We start from the raw sequence: 26464 nt of genomic DNA on the forward strand, positions 1-26464 counted from the left end.
AAAGTAGGGCAAAAAGAAAAAAAATGTTCCTCGGTTGCAGTGAAACTAATTAAATTATTGCAAAGACACTGATTCGTATATGATGGTTAAAACATTAGAAGTGTGTCTATGCTCACAACCTGAACTATGCATCTTTCGAATAATTGTTTTTTTATGTATTATCTTCCTTCCCCGTCACAGACAGGTGAATACAGAATTTTCTACCAGTTCCACTTTACAAAATGGCCGGACCATGGAACTCCAGACGAAACTCACCTTATGGAGTTCCTGTGGCGAGTCCGGAAGACGCCCAACCCTGACGCCTCACCTCTTTTGGTACATTGTAGGTCTGTAGGAAGACACTACACAGTTCTTGTATTATGATCATGATGATGAAGACCTACATTTCATTACGATTCCCTTGTGACAGATATCACACGCTCCTGCAAGTCGGGTGGGACTGGTTGGTTGATTGATTGTTGTTTAACACCGCACTCAATATTCCACCTATATGGCAGTGGTCTATAAATAATCCAGTCTGGACCCGACAATTCAGTGATCAATCGCATGAGTACCAGTGTACAGTGACGATGACATGTCCCAATCAAGTCAGCGATTCTGACCACCCGATCACGTTAGTCCCTCTCACGACAAGATTGCATTGCTGCAGACCAATTCTACCCTGGATCTTCACGGGTTAGCTGCACAGGAAAGCTGTCGTTGAATTACATATGAAACGTACATCAAAACCTCCACAGTTCTATCTTGTAGCGGGACCGTTATAATTGTGATCGCACTTCAAGCAGTTTAAACTTTCTGTGGTATGCCAACAGGTTTTATATGACAAAACGTTTTGAACTGTTAACTACGTAGTTCCAGTAGGGCTCCAATTCCGCCGAAGTATATACTTGAGAAATATCGTGGGCTGGTACAGACATTCTCTTCACTGAGGATGTCCGGGATAGTCAGCATAATAATGGAGTTGATGAACCGTGGAATGGAAGAGGCTGAGGAAACAGTGATACAGTGTTAATTCACCTCAGTTTAAATATAACGTTTTGAACTGTTAACTACGTAGTTCCAGTAGGGCTCCAATTCCGCCGAAGTATATACTTGAGAAATATCGTGGGCTGGTACAGACATTCTCTTCACTGAGGATGTCCGGGATAGTCAGCATAATAATGGAGTTGATGAACCGTGGAATGGAAGAGGCTGAGGAAACAGTGATACGGTGTTAATTTACTTTAGTTTAAATGCTCAATCTTGTCGCCGTATTTCTGGCCCTTTGTCTGATGAAGATTTACTCTTTGAAGAACTCCTTAGCCAGTATTACAGGAGAAGCGCAATGTGGCGTCAGACAACAAACGATGGATTACATTTTGCATGCAAATAGGCTGGTACTAACGATAGGAGTTGAAATGCTTTCCATTTTCGTTAACACCTGGTGTCTTCACTGTTATTCTGTTATCATCCTTTCGTATAATTGTTTCTCAGTTTTTCATCTTGTCAGTCGCTACTGATTGTGCGCTCTATTTTCCTCAGTGCTGGGATAGGTCGCACTGGAACCTACATTGCGCTGGACTACCTTCTGGACAGGGCTCTGAGTGAGCACAAAGTGGATGTGTTCAGATTCGCGTGTGACATGAGACGTCAGAGGAGAAACATGATTCAGACCAAGGTACTGACGCCATTACCATTCATAACCTCAAAATGGTAATTGTATTTCTGATTATACAAACATCGTGTCGATTGTATCACTTTGAATACCAGATAGGACTCATAACAATGGCACATTGTGTAGATAATAGATATATTTGCTGCGATACAAGGGACATATTTGTCTGCGACCATGTGCCAAATTGTCATGTGTATTGCAGGAACAGTATGCCTGTGTGTACACAACCTTGTACGAGGTTCTGACGGTAGGAGACACGTTCCTGACGTCTCTGGACTTTGTTGAACATCGGGGCAGGAAGACAGTGTTCAGAATGGGCAACTTGACTATACCGAGACTGATACAGGTAGTTGTTGGGCAGTATGTGCTAAAACATATGTTTATGAACATATGGTACAAATAGAGCACAGTGTTCTAACAACACATAAAAGAGACATATTGACACTCAATAACTGAAGAATTACTGTGTACCTAATCACGTCTCTATACTGATGTATTTGAAAAATCTGTCCCTCTATTTTACAAGTTGGCAATTTCGAAATGTTTATCCGTGCTTCCATATTTTATCTATTTTTCTAAAATGAATTCCGTTTTTCATCCTTTCGTCGATTAATTTAATACTGCAGTTTAATTGTAGTTAATTTTATAATCCAAATGTAATTCTGGTATTTTCTCCTCATTTAAAAAATACCTCCTAAAGTTAAAATTTCGCTGAATTCGTTGAATTACAAAGAATATACTCAAAACTGCATAAATGCAATAATGAAGCAGAAAAAAACTTCGAAATTGCGGAAACAAATCAAAGTGAGAGAATTAACGAGAACTTTCGGTTTAAACAAGAACATGTTCCCAGTGCGGTATCATTACACCTTTGTAATCTTGTAGACCGCGCAGTAGTTCACGGTGTGGGTCCCTGGTCATGACCGGAACCATGGGTTTGGGATTTGAATCCCATAGTGTGTGTGCCTGTGTGTTTTGTAGTCACCATACCAGTGGTGGTGCCACCAAGGTAATACAGTTCAAACACTTCCATTACTTTGAACTTTTGATCCACAGAATTGCTTACTATATGCCATATGTATATACTTGCTCGTATTCTTGGGTTTTAGAGAGTCAAATCGGATATACAGCGATCTAAGACAGGTAAGAACATATTGCCGTTACACATATTCACTAGCACGTTCAGTAAGATGCTTTACAAGTCGAGGTGTGATGCTTTCACTTTCAGGAAGAAGTAAACATTTCTTCCACATACTGATAAACCAATTTGTGTGTAATTGTGAATTTAGAGAGATCACTTCGAGAGTAACAGAGAACCCATGACTGTATCTGACAATGTACTCTCTCTTTCTGTCAGGTAAAGACATTAAAGGTCGTGTGTGGGTGAACGGACGTGCGGATATCTTAGCTGTGATGATGCCTGTACGTGTACCAATACACTTAGTCCTTCAATAACATTTAGTACTCAGCAAATGTCCAAATACACGTTGTCATTTAGTAACACTTAATACTCTGTACATGTCCAAATACACATAGACATTCGATAATACAAACTGATCCCCGACTTATCGTCCATCTCATGTGACGGAAACACAGAAAATACTGATGTCATGATGTGCCCCTCTTAATTATCCTAATCTGGTCATGATTAAATTTCAGTCCCACCTGTCCATGAATGGCTACCTGTTAACTGAGGCCCCCTCCGTCACCACGGCGTCTCTGTTCTGGAAACTCACAGAGGAACAGGAGTCTTCCACCATCATTGTCCTGCCAGACTCGCACCAGGTGAACCACGATTGAACCAACCTGGAAATTGTCATAGAGGATGCTAAACGAACTTCCGTGTAACACCATATTATTAAACGAGTAAATGATTTGGTATCAAACGAGCGAAAGAAAAAAAGAAAGCGAGTTTAGTATTCCTTTTTTTCACTCTTCAACATAAATTGATAGAAAGTGTAATGATTCTCATCCGATCAAGTATGATCTGATTCCATTGTGACAGATGTATTAGCATAACATTAAAGCATTGTGACGTCATACGTCCGGCATCACGCACAGTGTGTAATAACATTGTAGAGTTATTAAGTAGTGATATCTTCAGCGGGTGAGTAATACCTTCAATTATCTGACTGCTTCACTGTTCACAATCGGGACGTAGAACATAGTTCTTCATACTGAGGAGACAATTATAAATTCATTCAAATAATTTCGTTTCAGAGAGTGTCCTGCTTCCTACCAGCACCAGGTGAAAGTCTGGATCTGGGTCCCGCGAGTATTACATGTTCAACAGAGAACGCCATCAACCCCGACATCGTCTTCAGGAACATCCAACGACAGATTCAGGTCGGTTGTCACGTACCATAAATCTTTTCAGAATACTGGGGCAGCATGCACAACACGTGACTAGGCTCTCTGACTAATGTATGTAACTGACCTGAATACGGCATTCCACCTGTTATGGCTTTATAAGATGTAGTGACGTATGCGATGATTAATACATATATCATGCCAATAAGATTACTGCCACTCCCTCTGTATTCAAGGGCGATGCCTCCTCCCAGACTGTCCGTGTGTACATGATGATGATATTTCCAACTGATGACCATTCAGTTCTCCTTGACCTTCTGGAACAGGTCGACCTTGGCAGAAGGGACAATACCCCAAATCCCGTAACAGTTGTTTTCGGGTATATTGTATTCCTTTCATATCCTTCATTGTACTCTTCACTGCAATAGTTACTGTAATAATAAAAAAGGCTTTAAAAATACAAAAATGCAATAATTTCTTTTTGGTCGTTGGGCGGTTGGGTAGCCTAGTGGGTAAAGACCCTCGAATCTCCACATGGGTAAATTGTGTGCAGCCCATTCCTGGTGTCCTCCGACATGATGTTGCTGGAATATGTAAAGCGTAACAAAACCAAATTCAGTCAGTCACAGTACTTAGACTCAGCAACCATTCCATATATTTACTGTTGCATCAGTACTGTGATCCTCTCTACCTTTACCCTCACCAGGAACCCATCAGATCTATTATGGATAATAACCAATTGTTTAGATGTTGCTTTAGGTAGAAGAAATGTCAACTTCTTTGTTCTTCTTTGTTTCTGACCAATTCCTTGCCCTTCATCAGGTATACAATGAAGAAATTGACATCCACAACATTTTAATACCAGCCTGTACGTGCCTCTCAAGAATCTCAATTGCCGGTTTGTTAAATTACCTAAAGATGAATGCAGATAATGATATTTTTTTAGAGAAAAAGAAAAACGCGTGGCTACATTGTTCTGCATCCTCAGCAACATCGTACTCGGCATTAGGTACGACAACGAGGTGGAGATCTACAACAACATCAGACGTCTCGGGCACCTGCATGCCAACGATCTCACTCAGGTGAATGCAGGGACGACATGGCGTTTACAGACACCAATGAGTAGAAGAGAATCATTCACATGCTATTACCTCATATAATCAAGACATCTGCCAGTCTAAAACATATATTCACTTGGTACACGACATACATTGAAGGAAATGTAGCCTATGTAAATGTTTGGCCTGGCTGGCTCGGAATTGGTGACTTGTTAGTAACACAATAACGAAACAAATAGAGACCTACTGCGGCTTGAACTTTAGTACAATGAACGACATTCTCTCCTCTGTTCTTCAGGAGGAGATATCTGTTTGCTACAACCTGGCCTCGACCTATCTGGAGACACAGAGCGTGTACGCCAACATGTGAAGCACATTGTGAAACACCTGTTCCGTACAATGTGACGTGGGCCAGAGAACAGCGACTATGCCCAGCGTCTGTTGTTTCTGCATCAATAATGTTTCTGTTAAACATGATAAATACTGTGTCAGGAATCCAACATTGTTAGCCTTGATGTAGCACTGGACACCTTATGGTCGACAACATTATCTGGCAGAAAGAGAAGACATGCGCAATATCACTCCATTTAATATTTTAAGGCCTAAAACGAATACTGTAATGCGTGTTTGTCTTTCTCTATTATTATTGATGACTGGAATATGATGTGTTCAGAAAACAGAAGCTGAAAACATACTTGACGACTTTTACTAGTTGTTACTGAAATATAGTTGTACATATAATTGACTCCTTTACAACCCTTTTTGGTGAAATATGCTAGATATGATGTTTGTACACTGTTCGCATTGTTTGTAGACTGCTGAAACGTACACAAGCTCATGGTCAGACTTGCACAGTCGACTCTTCCTTTAGCAGAGATTTCCTTATTGACGTGGAAGAGTTTCCTCGCGTCCATTCAGGTGGATGAAATATACTCTCAATTTTATTTACATATCTGACATAATTCATTTTTTGAGTTTAGGATTTTGTCATGGTGATGTAAATATGGCGACAAATGGTAATGATCAGGCTGTATCAAACTTTAATAAAGCTTTAGTCGTTAATTATACTATGATTAGTTAATTATATCTTATCTTCAGTTGCATGAAACCTTTAATGAAGGAATCCCTTCATTAATCCATCATTAAGCTGATGAAGGTTTGGGGTATGATTAACTCATCATTAGCCGTATCAACGTGGCAGACAACATGACGTTCCATCAACTACCTATCCGAAAGCTCTTTTTTCTGCAATTTGAAACATATTGTCCCATTTTGTCTTCATGTGTTTGGACATTGTTCATTACCCCTAAGCTATTGATCTCGGCCGTTTCTCTGTCCCATATCTGCTTCTTTTTGTCATTAGGAATGAACTTAGTCAGTTTGCTGTTAAACACATCGATGTGATCTTCATCTAGGTCTGCTAGAAATTGTATTTCACAACTTTTTACTACGATTTCTGACATTCAGCCATCGTGCAGACGATAGATTAATGTTTACCCGCAATGCATCATGGATAATAATTAGGGGATTCCCCTAAGTTAATGGTGGTTTAATGACGAGACCTTCATTAGATGCATACTTAGTTAATGGGTGTTTAAATATGGGTTTTTACAGCCTTATTTATTTAAACAATGATTAGTGTTTGATTTGATTTACACGTTGATACAACCGGGTCTAGAAGCGTTATGTTCGATATGGATGTCTAAAATAAGATATTTTGCCATTGTAAATGATTTTAAGAAGGCGTACACATTGCCATGACAAGCCCATAGACCAGTATTTGTCATTACCCAAATATTCACGCAAAATATAATAATCAGACGCCATATAGTATCCTGCAATAATGACGACTGTCTCCGAAGTTGTTTTGTTTGGTTTTGAATTCTTTACTAGTAGATTTTCTAGCAACGTGTAGCTTGTAATATTTAATCAGGTTCACACTATACCCTTGTACTATTTCAAAGACGTCCTATGATTGTGAGTATTATTTTTTTGCCATTATTTATTGGAAATTAAATGAGTTGTTTGTCATGTCTCAAGGATGTCATCTTTGTGTACTACATTTCAGCAAACAACACCTTCAGTTCAAAATGCTGTTTCGGTTTATGTATCACGACTGAGGGAGTCAGTTCCCATTGTTATCATCCTACACCATAAACACACAAGTCAGTAGAGGAGGCAGTGTCTGTTGCCAACTCAGCAGCTTTAATAGTTCCACAGTAAACAAACAGGACCATGTCGGTTTATATGTTGTTCAACATCAACTTACAACCGCTGCTGTAACTTGGTAGCCTGGACATGATGATCTGTTCCACACTTTGCATCATGACTGACATCTTCTCATGGACACTTGCTTGTGATATATCAGCTTTAATGATTCCACAGTAAACAAACAGGACCATGTCGGTTTATATGTTGTTCAACATCAACTTACAACCGCTGCTGTAACTTGGTAGCCTGGACATGATGATCTGTTCCACACTTTGCATCATGACTGACATCTTCTCATGGACACTTGCTTGTGATATATCAGCTTTAATAATTCCACAGTAAACAAACAGGACCATGTCGGTTTATATGTTGTTCAACATCAACTTACAACCGCTGCTGTAACTTGGTAGCCTGGACATGATGATCTGTTCCACACTTTGCATCATGGCTGACATCTTCTCATGGACACTTGCTTGTGATATATCGTTCCTTATTCCATGAAACTTAAAATGTGGTAATCGTGGGCAGAGTTTCACAATGATCTGCAAAGATTCAGGGAAATATGTGAACATTAGAGCAAATGTCATGTGAGATTTATTGTCTAAGAAAACAACGTGATACGAGGTCTCATTTAATCTTCCATAAAACATTTCCGGGGAAATATAGGGGACATGTAAGGTTATGACGTCACTGTGACAAAACGTATGTCCCGTCAGTTCCCTACTTCGACATGCACCATACTTGCCATGTTTGTTCTTCAGAAGATCAACTGACATTACATTTGGTTATGTGTGGTGCTAAGACTGGGGCAGGATGCTCACAAAGAGTGGAGGGTCACCACAACTAATGTAAGTCCTGGGGCATTGAAGCCTTTCCTCACAAAACATATTGGCAAAATCAGAACACACCTATCTAGCCAAAACATTTATCTGAATTGTACTGGCACAATAATGCCTATCACACTGAAACCCCAGGTTCGATCCCGGGTGGAGCCACCTAGGTTCGGGTCCCGAGGTTTACCCAGCTGTAAATTTGGTACCCGTGAGGATGTGCTGGCAATGCGAGTATTTAATTCATTGCACCTAACAGGCAGCATGGCTGTATAATCCCCAGGGAGTACGATAGTCTCCTATGGCCGGTGGTATTAAGCAGGCAATGTGTCTGGATATTAGCGCCATATAAGAGGACCATTACGTACTTAATACCGGAATATTAGACAGAGAGACAGACAGTATTTATTCAGTAGAGAGACCTTCGCCCAGAACACAATCAAACTGAGATATTCAGTGAGTGAGCAAAAGCAACTCGGCAGCTCCATTCCTAGAGTGTCTCCATTTCTGCACATAAAATAGATATAGGCCAATATTTTATATAACAACATAATTCTTGCTTTGCATAAAGATTCACAACAGAGTAATGAGTAAGAGGTTCTTTAGTGAACTTTGTTATATATTTCGTTCTAAGTTTACAGCAGACATTACAAACACATTGTACATGATATTCATTTTCTATGTAATTCAGGCGTCTCCTTTTACAAAATGGACATATCCTTTCGTTGTATTCAATTCCATAACGTTTACCACATTCAACCGCCTTAACAATTACTGCATCTAAACCTTGATATAGCAATTCTTTGATGCATAGGGATATCACCACACAAATATCTTTCAACATTTAACAAAGTTTCAAACTCCTCGTAAAATATACAATTAAGAGATTGATTAATTGATGAGAACCAATTGCAAGACTGTTTTAAGTTATCACCTAGCCATAGCTTGAAAGGGCAGACAACATATTCCACATTTCCTGTTTCCTGGCTTAGCCAAGCACAACACTGGGATAGCGATAGACATTAGACCTGGTCATGACAACCCGTTAAAATCAACAACTCGTGCTTGGCATAAACGGCTACTAACGGGTTCGGACAGTCAGAATCGGTTGGTTGACCTTGGTATCCAAACTGGAAGCTCGTCCTGTTGATCATGGGATTGTCTGGTCCAGCCGGCAAACCAACCGATCAACCTGGCAGAATGCTCAAAGCATTGTCACGGATTATCTGATTATGTAGCTCTGACTTACGTTCGTGCACGAATATCCTATTACCAGATGAAGTAAACGTTCTCAGAACAATGAGCTTCAGGGATTGTCGTATTTGCATTACACATGCTTCCTAGCACTTCCTCATTAGAAGTGCCACTATGTACAATCCATCACAGAAAGCATTTACATACCCACTGAGTAATCAGCTCATGGTTTGTATCAGTAATCAGTGATGTCCCCAAATCTGCCATATTCTACTAGAATGTGCACTATAAACAGTGTTAGAAGGATGAAGCATCTGGCATGCATAATCAGGAAACAGTCATGAAACTATCCTTGACAAACATGTATGTTACAATATACATAGGTTGTGTCAAACTGGACTGTTCTATAACTGAATGAATCGAACAACTGGACCGTCGTACATGCCCGATGTCTGAGTTACCCCTGACTGCGTTTGTTATCGGAAGGAGAGAACTGTGAAGTGTTTCATAATTGCTTTGGCAGTGAATTTCAAATTCTTGATGTTTTTGCGCCCAGGTATTTCCCTGACGTACACTCTATGCCATTCAGTGTTCTCCCTCTTATGTAACAAATAACAAACTCTTTATATCAAACCCAGACTCTACAATAACTTCAGTAAATGCTGGATTGTGACTGGTAGATCAAAGTCATTCAGTGGTATGTGGTAAATACCTGAGATTTTCCAACAGGGCAAGTATGTTTTCTTAATGTTGATAAAAATGTAATGGTAGAATGTTAGGTGTTAAACTCCTAACTGTATGACATGTAATGAAAGTATGCGGTTTGGGCCTGTAGCTGAAAATTAAACATGTCACATGGTATTTAACTGAATAGAGGGGTACGACCGACATGGTCGCTGGCTCAATAACCCATCAACCGTAGCGAAATATCAGCAGCACGAGATATGCTAATGTAAGAGTCTCGCCAAAGCACAATATGATAACCGCATGCTGAAGTGTTTCTCACGGTGAGTATTTGTTAATCTGACATTGCAGGAAGTTACTGATAGGTGCTAGTGCGTCTGACACAGAAGTGACGGACGAGGCTATCAATTTCCGTATCGTTATTTGAATAGCAATTGTTTTAGGTGTCAAGTGGACCGTGTTTGGCTTGATTTCCTTATGTGCAATATTTGTATAATGTGCTATTTTCACGCTGTATGCTACTTGCTCATTGGCTGTTGTGAAAATATATGTCTACTTTGCCTTGTGTTTATCTTTTCGTGCCCGTGCTTTCTGCACATTCGCTCTTCTTCCCGCCCGGAGAGTGGAAGGGGTTCGATCCCAAAAAGAGGTTAAACTATGGTATTTGATGATCCCTGAATGACGCTCGGCACAAATGGGTACAACAAGAATTGATCGGTTCAGTGTCAGTATAATGTACCTGAGTGGGGCACCCATGCTAAACTGCGGTATGGTATCTCAGTGAGCTGGCACTATAAAACTGGGCTAGTGGAAGCTGCCACACATGCATACACATACCTGGATCATATTAGTGGAATATTCTCAAGTAAGACGTTAACACACATTTCACCTGACCTCTCTCTTCTCGTAGGTTATTCCCGCATTAGGAGACACATGAATTAAATAAATGCTTCAATCTTGACGCGACGCTTTGTATGTGTATTCTTTTCGTTATATTTTAACTTACAATTGGTCTATTTGATTCCATGTAAGACGTTGATTACATTAACAACAAACCGACTTCATAATCGTGAGATATCACAAACTCCATTTCACAAATGTCCAAATCATTATATACACCTAGCCCAAGAGGGAAAACAAGTGAATGAGTGAGTTAATATTTAGGTCACACTGGCAATATTCCAGACATATGGTGACGAGAATAATTTAATAATTTATATCACTATTAAGATCAATAAATTTAGATCTTAAAAGCCTGTCATCGAAGTACAAACAAACTACAAAAGTATCACAGCGGGAAAAACCAAATGTGATGATAAGACATCAATGACTAACTTTGAACTGTGAAGTAGAAATCTATATTGTATTGTTATCTTTTTATTCACCCTTCAGGAAACAAAACACAAATTCACTCCGCCTAAATCAATTTCATTGAGCTGAATGTGTACACATTTGAGAATGCTGTAATGTTTAAAAACTGAAAAATAGCGTTACATTCATTTCCGCATAATTTCAAAGTGGACGTTTTAAACGGGTGCATATTTCTTTCATGTATTAGGTAATATATCCTACAACAAAACACAGACCTGTAAACGAAGGTCTCATCGAAATACACAGGTCATTGTTTATGAAATGTAGATGGTGTTTGATAGATACTGATTGCACGATATGTGACACATATGTCAGTGAAAATCTAACCAAAACCTGAAACTAAAACTAAGGCTAAACTTAATGAACCAGGAAATGTGCATCTTACCCGGGAGTATGGTGGATGTATGGCGAGTTTTCTCAGCTCTGTCTCTCTGCCTGATTGCGGGCACGCAAGGTAAAATCTTTTGTCAGCTGTATATACATTATAAGGAGTGCTTCAGTATAGACATTGTCGTCGCTATCTGGCATCATTATCAAGATCTAGAGGGACCGTTTAGTAAATTGTGCAAATACGTGAAGCTTAGCTGAAACCAGCTACACTTACACACAGTTTTTCATAAGTAAAATATGTGTAACTCAATCGCTTGGAATACCTAGAGGACTTGTGAGGTGTTGATACTTGTGAGGTTGTGATACTTGTGAAGTGGTGATACTTGTGAGGTGGTGATACTTGTGAGGTGGTGATACTCACAAGGTACTGTTTGGTACTGTACAAAACTAACTAGTTCAAGGGAATGTGGGTTTGAAGTTCTCAGATCACAGAACCAACTTACGTGAGATTTAGGTAGCAAAACCAAAAGAATATTCATAATACTGGTGATTAAATGCGACGGTACTCTTCAGCCACGTATCTGTGTAATGTAAATGGTCTGCGATCTTTAAATAATGGCCAAATTCCTCCTACTGTCAGATGCTGCTGATATTTCCTTGTATAAGATTCACATATTTAGCTGACACTAAATTAAATATTTTCCGTTCTGATAATCAGAAGGGTGACTTCAACGTGTCAATAGTCAGGTTTCCTTGCAAGAGAATGGTAGAGAGTGTTACCCTAAAAACCGCAAGACTTACTTAACCTGTACGAGGCGTGGAGTAGAGATAACAGCAGAAATTGACACGAATCGGTACCCCAAACAACACCAGCCCGGGTGACAGGACAACCGGTGTAGTGTGCTGAACATTAGCCTTTCATCGTGAGAGGTTTCATGTACGTAACTATCAAGCTGATGAAACTTGCACATCTACAAAAATACAGTTAAATACAGTTAAACACAGTACTTCTGCTGATTATCATGAAGACAATGCTTTTACTGATTATCCCCAACACAATGCTTCTACTGATTATCTTCAACAAAACGCTTTTACTGATTATCTTCAAGACAATGCTTGTGCTGACTATCTTCAGCACAATGGTTCTGCTGATTATCTTCAACACAATGCGTCTACTGATTATCTTCAACACAATGCTTCTACTGATTATCTTCAACAAAACGATTTTATTGATTATATTCAAGACAATGCCTGTGCTGATTATCTTCAGCACAATTCTTCTGTTGATTATCTTCAACACAATGCTTCTACTAATTACCTTCAACACAATGCTTCTACTGATTATCTTCAACAGAATACTTCTACTGATTACCTTGAACAAAATGCTTCTACTGATTATCTTCAACACTATGATTCTGCTGATTATCTTCAACAAAACGCTTTTACCAATTATCTTCGACACAATGCGTCTACTAACTATCTTCAACACAATGCTTCTACTGATTATCTTCAACACAATGCGTCTACTGATTACCTTCAAGACAATGCTTTAACTGATTATCTTCAACACTATGATTCTACTAATTATCTTCAACAAATCGTTTTTACCAATTATCTTCAACACAATGCTTCTACTAATTACCTTCAACACAATGCTTCTGCTGATTATCTTCACGAGAATGCTTCTACTGATTATCTTCAACAAAACGCTTTTACCAATTATTTTCAACACAATGTTTTTGCCGATAATCTTCAACACAATGTTTCTACTAATTATCTCCATCACAATGCGTCTACTGATTATCTTCAACAGAATACTTCTACTGATTATCTTCAACATAATGATTCCGCTGATTATCTTCAACACAATGCTTCTACTGATTATCTTCAACACAATGCTTCTGCTGATTATCTTCAAGATAATGCTTCTGCTGATTATCTCAGACATAATACTTCTGCTGATTATCTCAGGTATAATGCGTCTACTGATTATCTCCGACATGACATTTCTGTTACATACAGCTGCGCCTAAGAAACAACTGGGAATGTAGGTACACGTGGCTCTCTAGCACCATTGTTCTAATAATATAGGTGACTGCCCTAAAGGAAAATACGGAGAAAGGTGTGATGATGAGTGCCACTGCCCCCTGGACGAATGTGATCCTCTATCTGGTTGTTTAGCAACTGTCTGTGATCCGGGATGGTCTGGACCAAAATGTCAGATAAGTAAGGCTACATACACTCTGTTGAATTGATTTCCAATACCGCCACTTTCAATTTCCTTTCCTTGTGTTTTTATCGTTATTATCTGTTGAAACACGCAGGAAGTGAACATGTAAATGTTTACTTTTATCATATAAAACAATTTGCAAATACTTCCATCTACTAGTTTCAGAAACAGACACACTATGTGACATATACAAGAATGATACTATAAACTACTCGTTTGAGAGTCGTACGAATATGTCTACTCCATTAGCTTGCACTACTTCACTATTTTGTACTACTTTATGATCTTGAATCAACATGAAACAATACGAATGTAACTTGCGTCACTGGGGCCTTGATAATTTCGATAACGGGCGATGGGATTATCTTATGTTTAACTGTTTTGAAAGTCACGCCAAAGACGCGGGTTCAATTCCTATCGTAGCTACAACATACGGGGGACATTTCTGAGTCCTTCGCGTTGATATTGCTTGAATATTGCTAAATGCGGGAGCAAAACCAAACTCTGTCACTCACTCACTCACTCACTGATATTTCTGTAAGAAACATACTCGTTCGTGTTTTCTTTCAGAGACTCAGTTGTTGATCAGTGTTGTGGTCGCGGGAGGGGCGTACCTGATGTTGATCATCGCTGCGGTTGTTGTGTGTTGGTAAGATGTTTAGACACAACATTTACCTAACCTGATACCTTCACATCATCTGCACAGCAAAACATACCAGTTATCTATGAAACTGGTGATAACTGTAAAACAACAAAGTGAATTTATACTCTCTGCCTATTAATCGTAGAATATGTTGTTTTTAATGTCTGGCTGGATTTGTCAAAATGACTAGAGGCTGAGGGGGGTTGTGTAAATTCACCTAGGGCCCATACTGGAAACAATTGTGATGTAAGTCTCCATGGTCCCTAGTATGGTGATCTACCTTAGTTGCTTGCAATGTATACATTATTTTTAGATTGTCTTATTTCTTATGGTCAACATGTTTTAGATTTAATTACTAGTTTTGAATTGATATCTGTGATATGCTAGTGGGTTTACTGTTCTCCGTCAACAAGGTTTATTTTTCTACAATTTAATCACCCATTGTTCTCGTCACGATGTGGCTGACATATTGTCGATGTGACGCTAAAGTGGATTTTATTAAACGTGTACTTTGTTCTATGATTCTAGGTGCGATAGGAAGAGCAGGACAGGCTCCCATAGTTTCCTACCTCCTTCACAAGGTATAATCCAGATTTGTTCCAATGATAAACATGTGATTTGAATTCGTATTTTCTTTTATTGAATTCATTCCCAAGCAGTGGAATTAACTATGAGTGTGTGTGTCCATGCGTGCGTGCGCGTGCCACACGTGCCACACGTGCCACACGTGTGTGTACATGCATCCATCCTGATGTGAAAAGAAACGGAACTGGTTTAACTGATTTGCCAACGTAAACAAACCCACGCAGGAACTCTGAGATCCAATGTGAGGAACGAAAACCCTGGCACACCTGAAGGCTCCACTGAAGTGGAGGTGGAAAAACTGCATGACAAGATCAGGGAGGTGCTAAGTCAACATGGCGGTATTCACAGGGAATTCCACGTAAGTGATCGATAATGACTGACGTATAAATTCTTTAATGTGCCCTCCGGGAGGATGCGTAAGTCCCAAAGTTTTCAAACTGAGCCTAAAATATCACAAACTAACGACATTTTGTAAACGTAGTGTTTTTGTTTCAAATTTCGGCTTAGTGTTCCTACAGTCGCCAGCAGCTGAGGAGATGGTATAAATCCAGCTAGGGTCAATGCAGGTAGCTAAAGCACCGTAAGTCCTCATGGTCCCTAGTATCATGATCTACCATCAAGAGTTGGCGATCTACGGCCTGTCTAATGTTGTGTTGTTTTCGAAATCAAATTGACTGGCTCAACTTAATGTGTCAGTGATGTTACCGCGTGACAAATGATGGGCTAAAATGTACGGTAAGAATGGATTTTGTTTTAAAAAGGTGTCAGCTTGAATCCAATTTCAACTTTTGCACTATTCATTGTTAGAGGAAAATTACCGCAGCACTTTGGTTACACGTGCAGTTCCTGACACATCTATTGTTCCAGCGACTTTCCGCTGGTGCCAGTCAACCTCAGCACAGAGCCCGACGTAACAGAGGCAAGAACCGCTACAGGAACCTTTATCCTTGTAAGTGATGCCACAAACACATAGATAAGCGCTTTAAACCATCAACTATATATAAGTTCAATCCATTTCGAAAATCCGAAGGTAATGTGACGGCCATAGAAGTAGATTCTGCGTGGTGTAAAGAACAACTTAGCTGCGAAAGACTACACCGGAGACCAGTGAAAATACCAGTGTCCAGACAATCATGTGATCAGTCACAATCAAGTGATCGATCATCCAGAAAGTCAAGTGGGTAATTTTGAAACTACTGTTTTCAAGTACAAAAACACTGAGGACATAGATTTGTCTCTCACTACAATGGGGGTCAGTTGTAGTGTTTCTTTACACTGTAGTGGGGGTCAGCTGTAGTGTTAATCACATTTTATTTTAATATTTCAGATGATTACAACCAAGTCCGGCTGACCAAACTGGGCAGAGATTCCCTCTCCACCTACATCAACGCCAACTACATCAATGTAGGTTGATGATGAGTTTCACAACTAGTCAAATGAGATGACATATGCGGAAACAAAATATTAACTGACAACATTTCAATTTCAGGGATACTTGAAACCTCGAGCATACATTGTGACTCAAGGTATGTGCGACAGTCTTCCGTGAAAACCTGCCAGATACAAAACACGACAGTGAGAAGAGTTAACATAGTGCTGTACAATCGAACCACATTTACTCGGACCTTGTGTATCCGGAAACCCCGTCTTCCGGACAATTTTTTAGGGAAAACGAAACTTAACTTGAGTAATTGTACTCGCTTAGTCGGACCCAGTGCTTGCGGACCAGTCGTGCAGGTCATGTAGGTCTAGCAGCACATATTTACCGAAAGACATATCTACCGCAACTTCACACACCGCCATAGAACTGGATCAATGCTCACTCAGGCCTTCACTCACTCACGCAAAATACATCTGACGTCATTATAAATATTTCCCGTAAATTAGGCATCAATGTAAAACGAAATTTAGTTATATTTATGACCAGCTGGTAAAGTTTTGTCCAGGGCCCAAAAGGACAACTATTGGTGACTTCTGGCGAATGATCTTTGAGAAAGAGATAACTCGAGTGGTCATGCTGACCAACCATGTAGAGAAGGGAGTGGTAAGTCTTCTTGCACTTTAATCAAATTCCAGCTATGTCTGAACTATAGATGTGCGTAAATCAGTCTGATGTATTATTTCACCACTAGGTCAAATGCGACTCCTACTGGCTGGACGGATATAACCTTGATACTGGACATTTCCTGATTTCTGTCACCATGAAGAAGCAGAGATCTCACTGGAACTTCCGGACACTCAAAGCCACGTCGAAAGAGGTACCAGCTTAGATTGAACTTTGTTGTCGCATGTAAGGTAAAAAACTAGCGAGTAATCCATGTATTTTGCTTTGTGCAGACTGGCGAAAGTCTTATTGTCCATCACTTCCAGTTTACTGTGTGGTTTGAGGACAGCACGGCTGATGATCTCGCTTTGGCAGAGTTTGTTTTCAGAGTGAGACGGACACCCAACCCTAACAACTCTCCACTGCTGGTTCACTGTAGGTAAGTTGGACACATCCAATGTTACACATTATGTGCACTATCACAGTAGTTGTCATCAACGGGACAGTACTAGAGGACTCTGTGGACTGAGTACCCTGAAGTCCTGGTCTGTGTCTGGCACAATTTAAACCACGCAAATCTAAAACCTCAAGTGACTAGATTCCGCTGAAATGAAATGGAAGGATCTACTTGGTGATGCCAGACGTTCTCAAACACTTCAAAAATAACACAGCTCTTTAGAAAGTGATGAAAGTTGCGATTGCTGTTTCACAGGACAATTTCTATCGCACTCACACTCTCAGAGTCAACGATTGGATCCGTTCAGCCACTGTTCTTACAGTTCTACTCCCATTGGCAACTTCCCCTTCCATATTGGAATGCTTGTCTCTGATGAAATAGGTGGTCAAGTCAAAGAGATGCTATTATTATTATGTCTTCGTTTGTGTTTGTATGGAAGTGCATGTGACAGCCATTGTCCTGTCCGCATGTAGATAGAGTAATGGTCTAATTCAGTCATTTTTTGTTATCAACAGTGGAGGGATCGGCCGGACAGGGACCTACATTACAGTGGACTATCTGCTGGACCAGGCCTTCACTGACCACAAGGTGGACGTGTTCCAGGTGGTCAATACCATGAGACAACAGCGCCACAGCATGGTACAGAACCAGGTACAATACAGTTTGTGTCTTACAGGTATTTTGGACATGGCGGATATATACTATTGCTAACCAAATGTATGTTCAATGTGTGATCCCATCTACACGTAAACGGTGTCATGCATGATACACTGACACGATTTGTACTGAAATGATGTACTACTTCTCATGCTGACGCCTATTTTTGGACACGTCACAGAGTCAGTACATCAGCGTGTACACCACTCTGTATGAAGCCCTCCTGGTCGGTGATACAGCCTTATCCCTGGCGGCATTTAGAGAAAGGGCTCGTCAGGCAGATGGTACATTCACAATGGGAAACATGACTGTTCCTCAGCTGGTACAGGTAAGAGGACTGACATTCTGTATAAACACCACAAAAATAATATCAATAATAAATAAATAATTGACATTCATTCTAACAGAGATTAATTCATGCCCCAAACTGAACATTTTAGTAAATCAGTTAAATCCATCATCGGTATAAATGTATTCATTTGATTAATTGATGAATTGACTTTAGTATTATGTTTCGATATTCAGAAACTGGCAAGAGAGAGAGGAAATGCTGAATTAGGTGAGAATATTGGGCTTGTTACTGTCACGTCATATTGGGGTAAGTCGGCCACGTGTACATGTTTCACTCCCAAATGTGCTTACACTATTTCGATACTTAACTGAAGACGAGGATGAGGACATAAAATCATTATGATTATGATAAGACTTGTACTAGGAGCTCCTTGTTACAGGAGGCAGCTACAGGAGCAGGTTAAGGATGAGGGGCAGAACTGATCTCCTGACAGTCGTGATGCCGGTAAGTCATGCTATGATTCTGATAAATCACATTACAAATATAACGTTGCAGCTATAATCGACATTAGTCTCACTGTCAACATGCAATGAAGTACGACGTTAAAATCACGCACTCACTTAATCGTCTATACCCGATATATATTTGTTCCAAACGGACAGAGATGGATGCACATAACAGTAATTATTGTTTCCAAACATGAACGTTTTCAGTCCCGACTGTCTGTGAGAGGATACCTTGTAACCCAGGCTCCCTGCATCACCACGGCATCTTCCTTCTGGGAACTCACAATCAAACACGAGTCGTCTACAATCATAGTCCTTCCCAAGTCATTACACGTAAGAAACAATTACCCATCTTTGGCATAAGCCTTACGTTGTATGTGTACCTCACTAAGTCTAGTGACACCTTCAGGACAATGATTACAAACTTGGGTTGCTTTCGCACAAAGAGTTTCGTACGAACGATGTGTTTCCTAATCGAACGACCCGAGCGTCTGTCGCGGGCATACTCTCTAGTCCCAAGAGGACCTTCCTACAAAATAGAGGAGTGGGATTGTGAGTGTGGCGCAAGCTTATCATTTGACGCAGTGTTTACAACAACATGGATCAGCAGGTCAAAAATATTCGTCCTTATTTACCGACTTACTTACACAAACGGACAAATCGTAATCAACGAAGCTTGCTGTTTTGATTTTATTGACTTAATTCACAGATGGTCGAAAATGAGTTTTGCACACCCGTACGGGTTTTATTCGGACATCATGTCCATGCCTAGCCACTGCTACTAGCAAAAGTACAGGCATATTGTTATCAACTGACCTAAAATTATTTTGTTTGTAAACAATCAGTCTAATGTGTCACCCAGCTGCGCAAGCAAGCATTCGAGTCAACTGAAACTATACCATGATGATGTCAGAACCCGAGTGTTGACATCCGAGTTTGTTGCATCATAAAATGAAGGCTTTCATGAATGTTGTTATTATCATGTGACAATGGCTTCTTGCATGTGGTTATGTCGGGCTAGTCTGAGATAGGATTGCTTAGGTGCAAGATCATCACTTCTTAAGATGTCCTTGAGTTATACAAGTAGCATACTTCGCTATTTTTATGACAGAAAGACAGATCGTTTATACATGAAATATGTTGAATATGAGTCACTAATGAAATGTTAATGTTACACTTAAAAATATAATCAGTTAAAAGAGAGTTGATTATATTAAAACTGTGACGTAATCGCATGCCGCAGAGGCTGCGCAGTTTCCTGCCGACGTTGGGATCCAGTCTCGACTTGGACCCAGTGAACGTCAAATGTTCCATGGTGTATGATATCAGTTGCGATATCATTTTGAAGAATGTGGAAAGAAAAATGGAGGTAATTTATATCGATGTCGAATGAATATCAGAGTTTATTTACCAGTAATGTTAAGTCAAACGACTGTCAGTCGATATGCCAATAATACTAAACAAGTGAAGAAATTCAAAAGTTCAAAAGTTAAAAATTTTCTGCACATAACTGTATACTGCTGCAAGATTTCAACGACAGTAGCAATGTCGAGACAGTACAGATACTTGGGACAGTTTCATGTATTATTGCTTATTATAACATATACATACAGTACGTCATGATATATAACATTGACGTATTGCTTTTAAGGGAGACGTTTGCGCACAGTCAGTGCGTGTGTACCTGCTGAATATGATGAACTCAAACGTTGTCCTTGACCTTATGAGAGAGATGGAGTCACATGGGGTGACCACTACACGGCCCGTTACAGTGATGTTTAGGTATCTATGTTACTGTTGACTGTGAAACTAACTTGTCTGGTGTTGTCAGTATTGTTGTTAATAAGTGCTTATTGTGCATATGTGGCTGCATGTCAAGAAAGACAATAACTTCACCAGGCTAGCTTTCTAGTATATTTTTCAGACTATTTCTCTCTGTGTGATTTCAAACAAGATATACACACGACCGATGTATTCAAGGTCCATTCGGAGATTTGAGTTACACTGGTTCATGGAGGCACTGTAATTACAGAAATGTTATTTTAATTCTGAAACTCTCTCATCTGAAGGGATGTTGTAAATCCGCCTGGGTCCATTCAGGAAGCAGACGTTCTGTAAGTCCCCGTGGTTCTTAGTAATGGTGATCTGCCTTGAGCTGTGGGTGATGTCTAGCCTGTTTTTTTTTTATTTTGTTTTGTCCAACAATATGCTAGTGCTAGTGCTGCTAATTTTCCACACTAGTGTTATTTGTAACTGTGATATTCTTGTTGTTTTACTGTCCTTTCACGTTTTTTTCTTCTAATATATACAAATGTCATTTCGATATCAAACATGTTCAAGTCACGATATGGCTGAAATATTGCCGATGTGACGTTAAATTGTAACTCACTCACTCACTCACTCACTCACTCTGAAACTATCTTAAATCATCGTCTAAATAATTTCAGTGACGGCGAAAGGCGAATGGCGACGTTGTTCTGCATTATGTGCAACATCGTGCAGGGCATGATGTACGACAGCGAGGTGGAGGTCTACAACAACATCAGACGTCTCGGGCACCTGTTTGACAACGACCTTACTGAGGTACGTCTATCATTTCCTGTGCCACTTTTCTATTTCAGTGTTGCTATGAGTAAGGTTTCATCCATCTATCCCTCTGTCCACCCATCTCTGACTATGCATCTTCTTAACGTGTAAAGTGCAGAATGAAAGTCGTAACTATATATATAAAAGTACAAACACACATATAAATCCTGTATTCCATGGAAGTTTACACACATATTTAAATGGGTCGATATTTGATCATTGGGCGGAGGAGTACACTGACAATAAATTTCATAACTTTAAATTACGAGACAATTGTTCGTAGTATCTTGCATGGAGGCACATGTTTGAACAATCTGTGGAACGATCGTTTATAAACTATGCTTTGAGGGAACTTTTTCTACAACGTACGGTTATAACCTCCTTTACAGCGTCATGTTTAACATACTAAACACCATCATGGTATAACACCCCTACAATACCACGTTATAACATTTCTATAAGGCCTTGTTATAAAGTACTCAACCCTGCATCCACTGGAACGACATATTATAACATATTACACTACAAAAGTCACTTTGAATGAACTTAAATACTCAATAATATCCTACAGATGATGCTTATCTTCTAACTCTACAACGTTATGGCATACCGCACTGGAATCTATCAGCGTGTTAGTTAATTCTTAATATATAGTAAACTTAAATCTGTTGTCTTTATAGAATTTCCAGAACAAACAGATTTGACTTTTAACAAACATAAGTTATGTGAAGTATAACCCACAACCTGTTCCCGTCACAACCACTGTGGATGGACCAACTGATCACATACAGTATTTAGGTCGTAGTTAGTAAAAGGGAAAGGTGACATCGTTATGACAAAGTCTCATACGTGGGGGTTGACCACTCATACGACGAACTGTTTATTTCCAGGATGAAGTATCCATGTGTTTTGAACTGGCCTCGTCCTTCATCTCAACACAAGGGAACTGAAACAGCTTGATTAAGCGGAGATAGGGATCAACCACTCATCACTAACCAGCTTGTGTACTTTGAACTGAAACTAGCTCCAGGCGATTGGTGATCACACTGAAACTTAGAAAAACGATGCACGGCAGGGACGTGCCCAGGAAAGGAACAACTGGACCTGCGATTGTGCGTGGAGCACGAGACTTCAAGGATGATTGGGGAAATACTGCCTCACGAAAATGTTCAAAACATGGCTGTTCTAGACAACATTTCCTGCTTTATTCTCCAGTCAAAAGATATTGATATTTCCATTGGGAAGTTAGTGAAACTGAACTGATAGATTTAACATTTTAATGAACACTTTGAAACATGTTTGAGCAATGACAAAATAGCTTTTCCAGCAAAAGTCATGATTCTGTTTGGCCATAAAATGTAACAGCTGATTTACTTTTCATGAAGAAAAGCAAACAAACATGCTGTGTGTGTTGGGGGTTAACAGAAGTCAATATGCAATTTATATGCATAAAGAAAAATGTGTACACTAGTGCCAGTTATATTCACTTGAAGCTAATTGTTGCATGTAGTGTGCAACTACATATTTAATGCGAGAATGCTAGCTCCGAAAACGTTAAGTGTAGACACGTGTCTAATGCGTCTAATGGCAGGTACGGTACTGAATGATATGCCATAAATACGCGTATCCACTTAGAAACTGAATTCATTGACATCATTTGGCGACAACGGAATGTGTGAGAGCTACCTGCATTCCGTCGGTTTACATGTACTTCATCAGATATACGTCCAACAGGAACTCCTGACTTGTGATGTGTTTGCCACCGATCAAATCAACATGGTTTGTTTCGAACTGGTAAAATAATAGCTAGAACCAAAGATGTCCGATTGTCTGAACTATTCACATTTGTTTGTAAATACATGTAATCGGTATGTTTTATGAGATTACACACGCGGTATGTGTCGTACTGCTGCAAAAATAATCATAATAAAAAAACCCCCAAAAGCAAACTTGTTGGTATACTGCATCACGACAAACGACGCACGCTTGTTGCTATACTGCATCGTGACATCTGTTAGTGAATAATCCCCCTCATCCCCCATCATCCCCATCCTCCTCATTAACATGAAGTAAGAGAGCAATGGTTATATGATATATTTTATCTTTGGTGCTGAGGTGCCGTGAGGTAGCCCAGTGGCTAAAGTGTCCACTCGTCACGCCGAAGACTCGGGTTGGATTCCCCACATGGGTACAATCTGTCAAGCCCATTTCTGGTGTCCTCAGCCTTGATTTTGCTGGAGTATTGCTAAAAGCGACGCATATATTATCGCTAGTCAAGTGATGCATCTGTGGTACACTGCATCACGACACACGACGGACAGTCGAGGACGTCGGTGTAGTTGTATATCACGTAGTTGACGTTTTGGACATCTGGAATTTCTGTATCTGCCGAACTCACAGGGTAATGAGTGGCTAAGTTGAGCTTAAAGCAGGTTTCAACAGTGTTTCGGTTTGTGCAGAACGACTTCAATTGAAGTTGGCAGTCTCTCGGGATGTTTAACTGACATGTACGAGTGTTTGTCTGTGACGTCTGTATGATCCTCCTCTTCTGGAATATGATTCCTGAAATAACTGCCTTGTAAAGAACTACCGGTAGTAGTTGCACCAGTGACAACCGGAGCTACCTCCCTTTGTCTGAAAGATGCGATCAGACAATAACTCACTCACTCACTCACTCACTGTATTGCGCATGCTGGTTGAATGTGTTTGAAGACTCTCGTCCATAGTGGTCAGTAATGACTGATGTACCTAAAAGTATATACGGACTAAGGGAAACAGAAACGGATGAATGAACCACGAAATGTCTTTCCTCGAAATAAAATAAAAGTCTAGTTTTACAGAGTAAAGTCTGGACTGTACAAGGGATTTTAAATCGTAACATGAAACCTGACACACTTCGAGGAGACGGTACTTGCTTGTCCAGTGTATGATTCTTTCGTTGACCATTTCTGATTGAAGAACCCTTACACATAATCTTGCACACAAAAACATTTTCTCACACACTCTCTGAAGCAATACACTCTACCTCCCCCCCCCCCCCTCTAATCACACACACAGACAGACATCAAGACTTTGGAGTAGTTACAACTCTCACACACTCTCTGTGACACAAACATGCTCTTTCTCACCCTCTCACCCTCTCACCCTCACTCTCTTGTACAACCCCTCTGTCACACGAAGACTAATTCTAGTTTGTAAATCAAGCAGATCCACAGTAAAACAAGAATACAGTTTACTGTTTGTTTCGTATAGGGAGCTAATAATGTACACTGTATGTTTATGAAGACACAGCAATAAGCTTCCTGGTTTGTTCACTGGGCAACATGGAGGTCTCCGTGCTCGGTGTGCCGCTCTGTGTCTCCATGCTGGACACGGTGTCGGGTAATGTGGTTGAACTGATTCATGGCTATGACAATTCAACATTCTCAAAACACATTATATTGTAGTTGCTGTTGCCCTGTCTGGCAATCGACGTTCGAATGATGAATGGGCGTCGCTATATAAGTGAAATAGTCTTTTCACTTTACGTCACGTTACGTTTACGTGTGCTGTTGTTTAAATGATGCATACCTTTAACAAAGCTGAAAGTGGTGAAAGCGTTCGCTCCTCACGCTGAAGTCCCAGGTTCGATATATCCATGGGAACATTGTGTGAAGACTATTTCTGGCGCCCCCAGCCGTGATATTGCTAAAAGCAAAAGCAGTAGTAATACTACTCCCAACCCACCCAAGAAGAAGCATATGTTCTGACAAAGTCCAAACTGCTGTTAGTGCATCAGATCATGTAGAATTAAATATACTCCGTGCTGCTTAATGAACGTAGGTTCGGGTGTTTGTTTATGTTATACATAGTCGACCGTGCTCTATCTTGTCAGGCAAACGCCGCAGTCCAGGTGCTGCATTTCTTCTGTAATATTTCTGTCTCTTCGAAGTTAATTATCTTTTTGACAGGAATCATGTTTAGTGTCACTTGTGTATATGTGTTTCCCGAGGATTATATGAACCAGTCGAGAGGTTGTGGACTATTTGGAGCACAGCATAAGTATATTTGGAATGTTTCGGCTGCAAATACCCATTCTTATTCATGCTACATGCAATGTTATCAGTACTGCACACATTATTACCTATTCTTCACGCAATGTTATCAATACTGTACACAGTGTTACCTATATTTCACGCAATGTTATCGATACTGTACACAGTTTTACCCATAGTACAGTGTTACCTGTGGTACCTTGGTTTGGTTACTTTGATTTTATTTCATTATTTCCATGCTTAACTTTAGGCATGTTTCTTACGTGTGAACAGACTATAAGAAATATGATATACCTTTAGAGAGGAGTTTAAATCGGGGAATTGTACCAAAACATGACACACAAATGACCTATCAACTAATTTAACTAAGGGGATAATTAATTATTGTGTAACGAAAACGGTGAATACTAGACTATATAGTAGTTCCCAAATACGAAGTCTGTCGAGCAGACAAAGGGTGTATAGATTCATATGTGAACATTTGACAAAACACAATATCAACAAAGACACCATGGTCAGCTATGACGTCACTGAACTCTTTACCAAGTTTTGATGTCTTCCCCACCAAGCTCCAAAGCAGAACTGACGACCTAGACACCAAACCCACCATAGACACCATCCCCAACCTCGCCTTTAGTTGCCCAAACGTTACCGTCAACGATAAGAACTACAAGCAAATGCATGGACTGCCGATGGGATCTTGTCTTCACTCGTCAATGAAATCTTCATGGCGTCTTATCAGCGCAGCATCCCACTGCATGGTACATACGCCCACCAGTGTCACTGTC

The 26464-nt window shown here is 40.0% G+C and overlaps 2 protein-coding genes across 2 annotated transcripts in view; both read left to right on the forward strand.

The window, feature by feature from the left end:
- Positions 1 to 7061, forward strand: part of LOC137292166 (uncharacterized) — a 56080-nt gene extending 49019 nt beyond the window's left edge. The window contains exons 24-33 of the mRNA XM_067823719.1: positions 181 to 326; positions 1522 to 1657; positions 1857 to 2000; positions 2764 to 2797; positions 3012 to 3076; positions 3314 to 3439; positions 3875 to 4000; positions 4201 to 4343; positions 4911 to 5046; positions 5321 to 7061. Coding sequence (XP_067679820.1) covers positions 181 to 326; positions 1522 to 1657; positions 1857 to 2000; positions 2764 to 2797; positions 3012 to 3076; positions 3314 to 3439; positions 3875 to 4000; positions 4201 to 4343; positions 4911 to 5046; positions 5321 to 5392 — 1128 coding nt within the window. The 3' untranslated portion in view covers positions 5393 to 7061. The remainder of the gene's footprint in view (positions 1 to 180; positions 327 to 1521; positions 1658 to 1856; positions 2001 to 2763; positions 2798 to 3011; positions 3077 to 3313; positions 3440 to 3874; positions 4001 to 4200; positions 4344 to 4910; positions 5047 to 5320) is intronic.
- Positions 7062 to 11692: 4631 nt separating this feature from the next.
- On the forward strand, positions 11693 to 23591 carry LOC137292179 (receptor-type tyrosine-protein phosphatase T-like). Its single transcript, XM_067823741.1, has 20 exons — positions 11693 to 11766; positions 13734 to 13868; positions 14443 to 14521; positions 15044 to 15096; positions 15325 to 15458; positions 15968 to 16049; positions 16428 to 16504; positions 16590 to 16626; positions 17047 to 17144; positions 17233 to 17358; positions 17438 to 17583; positions 18117 to 18252; positions 18440 to 18586; positions 18784 to 18817; positions 18990 to 19054; positions 19264 to 19389; positions 20300 to 20425; positions 20708 to 20838; positions 21504 to 21639; positions 22533 to 23591. Exons 1-20 carry the CDS (start codon positions 11706 to 11708, stop codon positions 22590 to 22592), a joined length of 1989 nt encoding a protein of 662 aa, XP_067679842.1. The 5' UTR covers positions 11693 to 11705; the 3' UTR covers positions 22593 to 23591.
- The last annotated feature ends 2873 nt before the right edge of the window (positions 23592 to 26464 follow it).

Source organism: Haliotis asinina, chromosome 7, assembly GCF_037392515.1.
Source record: "Haliotis asinina isolate JCU_RB_2024 chromosome 7, JCU_Hal_asi_v2, whole genome shotgun sequence".
In the NCBI taxonomy this organism is placed as follows: Eukaryota; Metazoa; Mollusca; class Gastropoda; order Lepetellida; family Haliotidae; genus Haliotis; species Haliotis asinina.

Coding starts and splice junctions, on each gene's coding strand:
- LOC137292179 (XM_067823741.1), top strand. CDS start 11,706: ATGGTGGATGTATGGCGAGTTTTCTCAGCTCTGTCTCTCTGCCTGATT. Junction 14,522..15,043: donor GCTGCGGTTGTTGTGTGTTG/GTAAGATGTTTA, acceptor CTATGATTCTAG/GTGCGATAGGAAGAGCAGGA. Junction 18,818..18,989: donor GAGAGGAAATGCTGAATTAG/GTGAGAATATTG, acceptor TCCTTGTTACAG/GAGGCAGCTACAGGAGCAGG.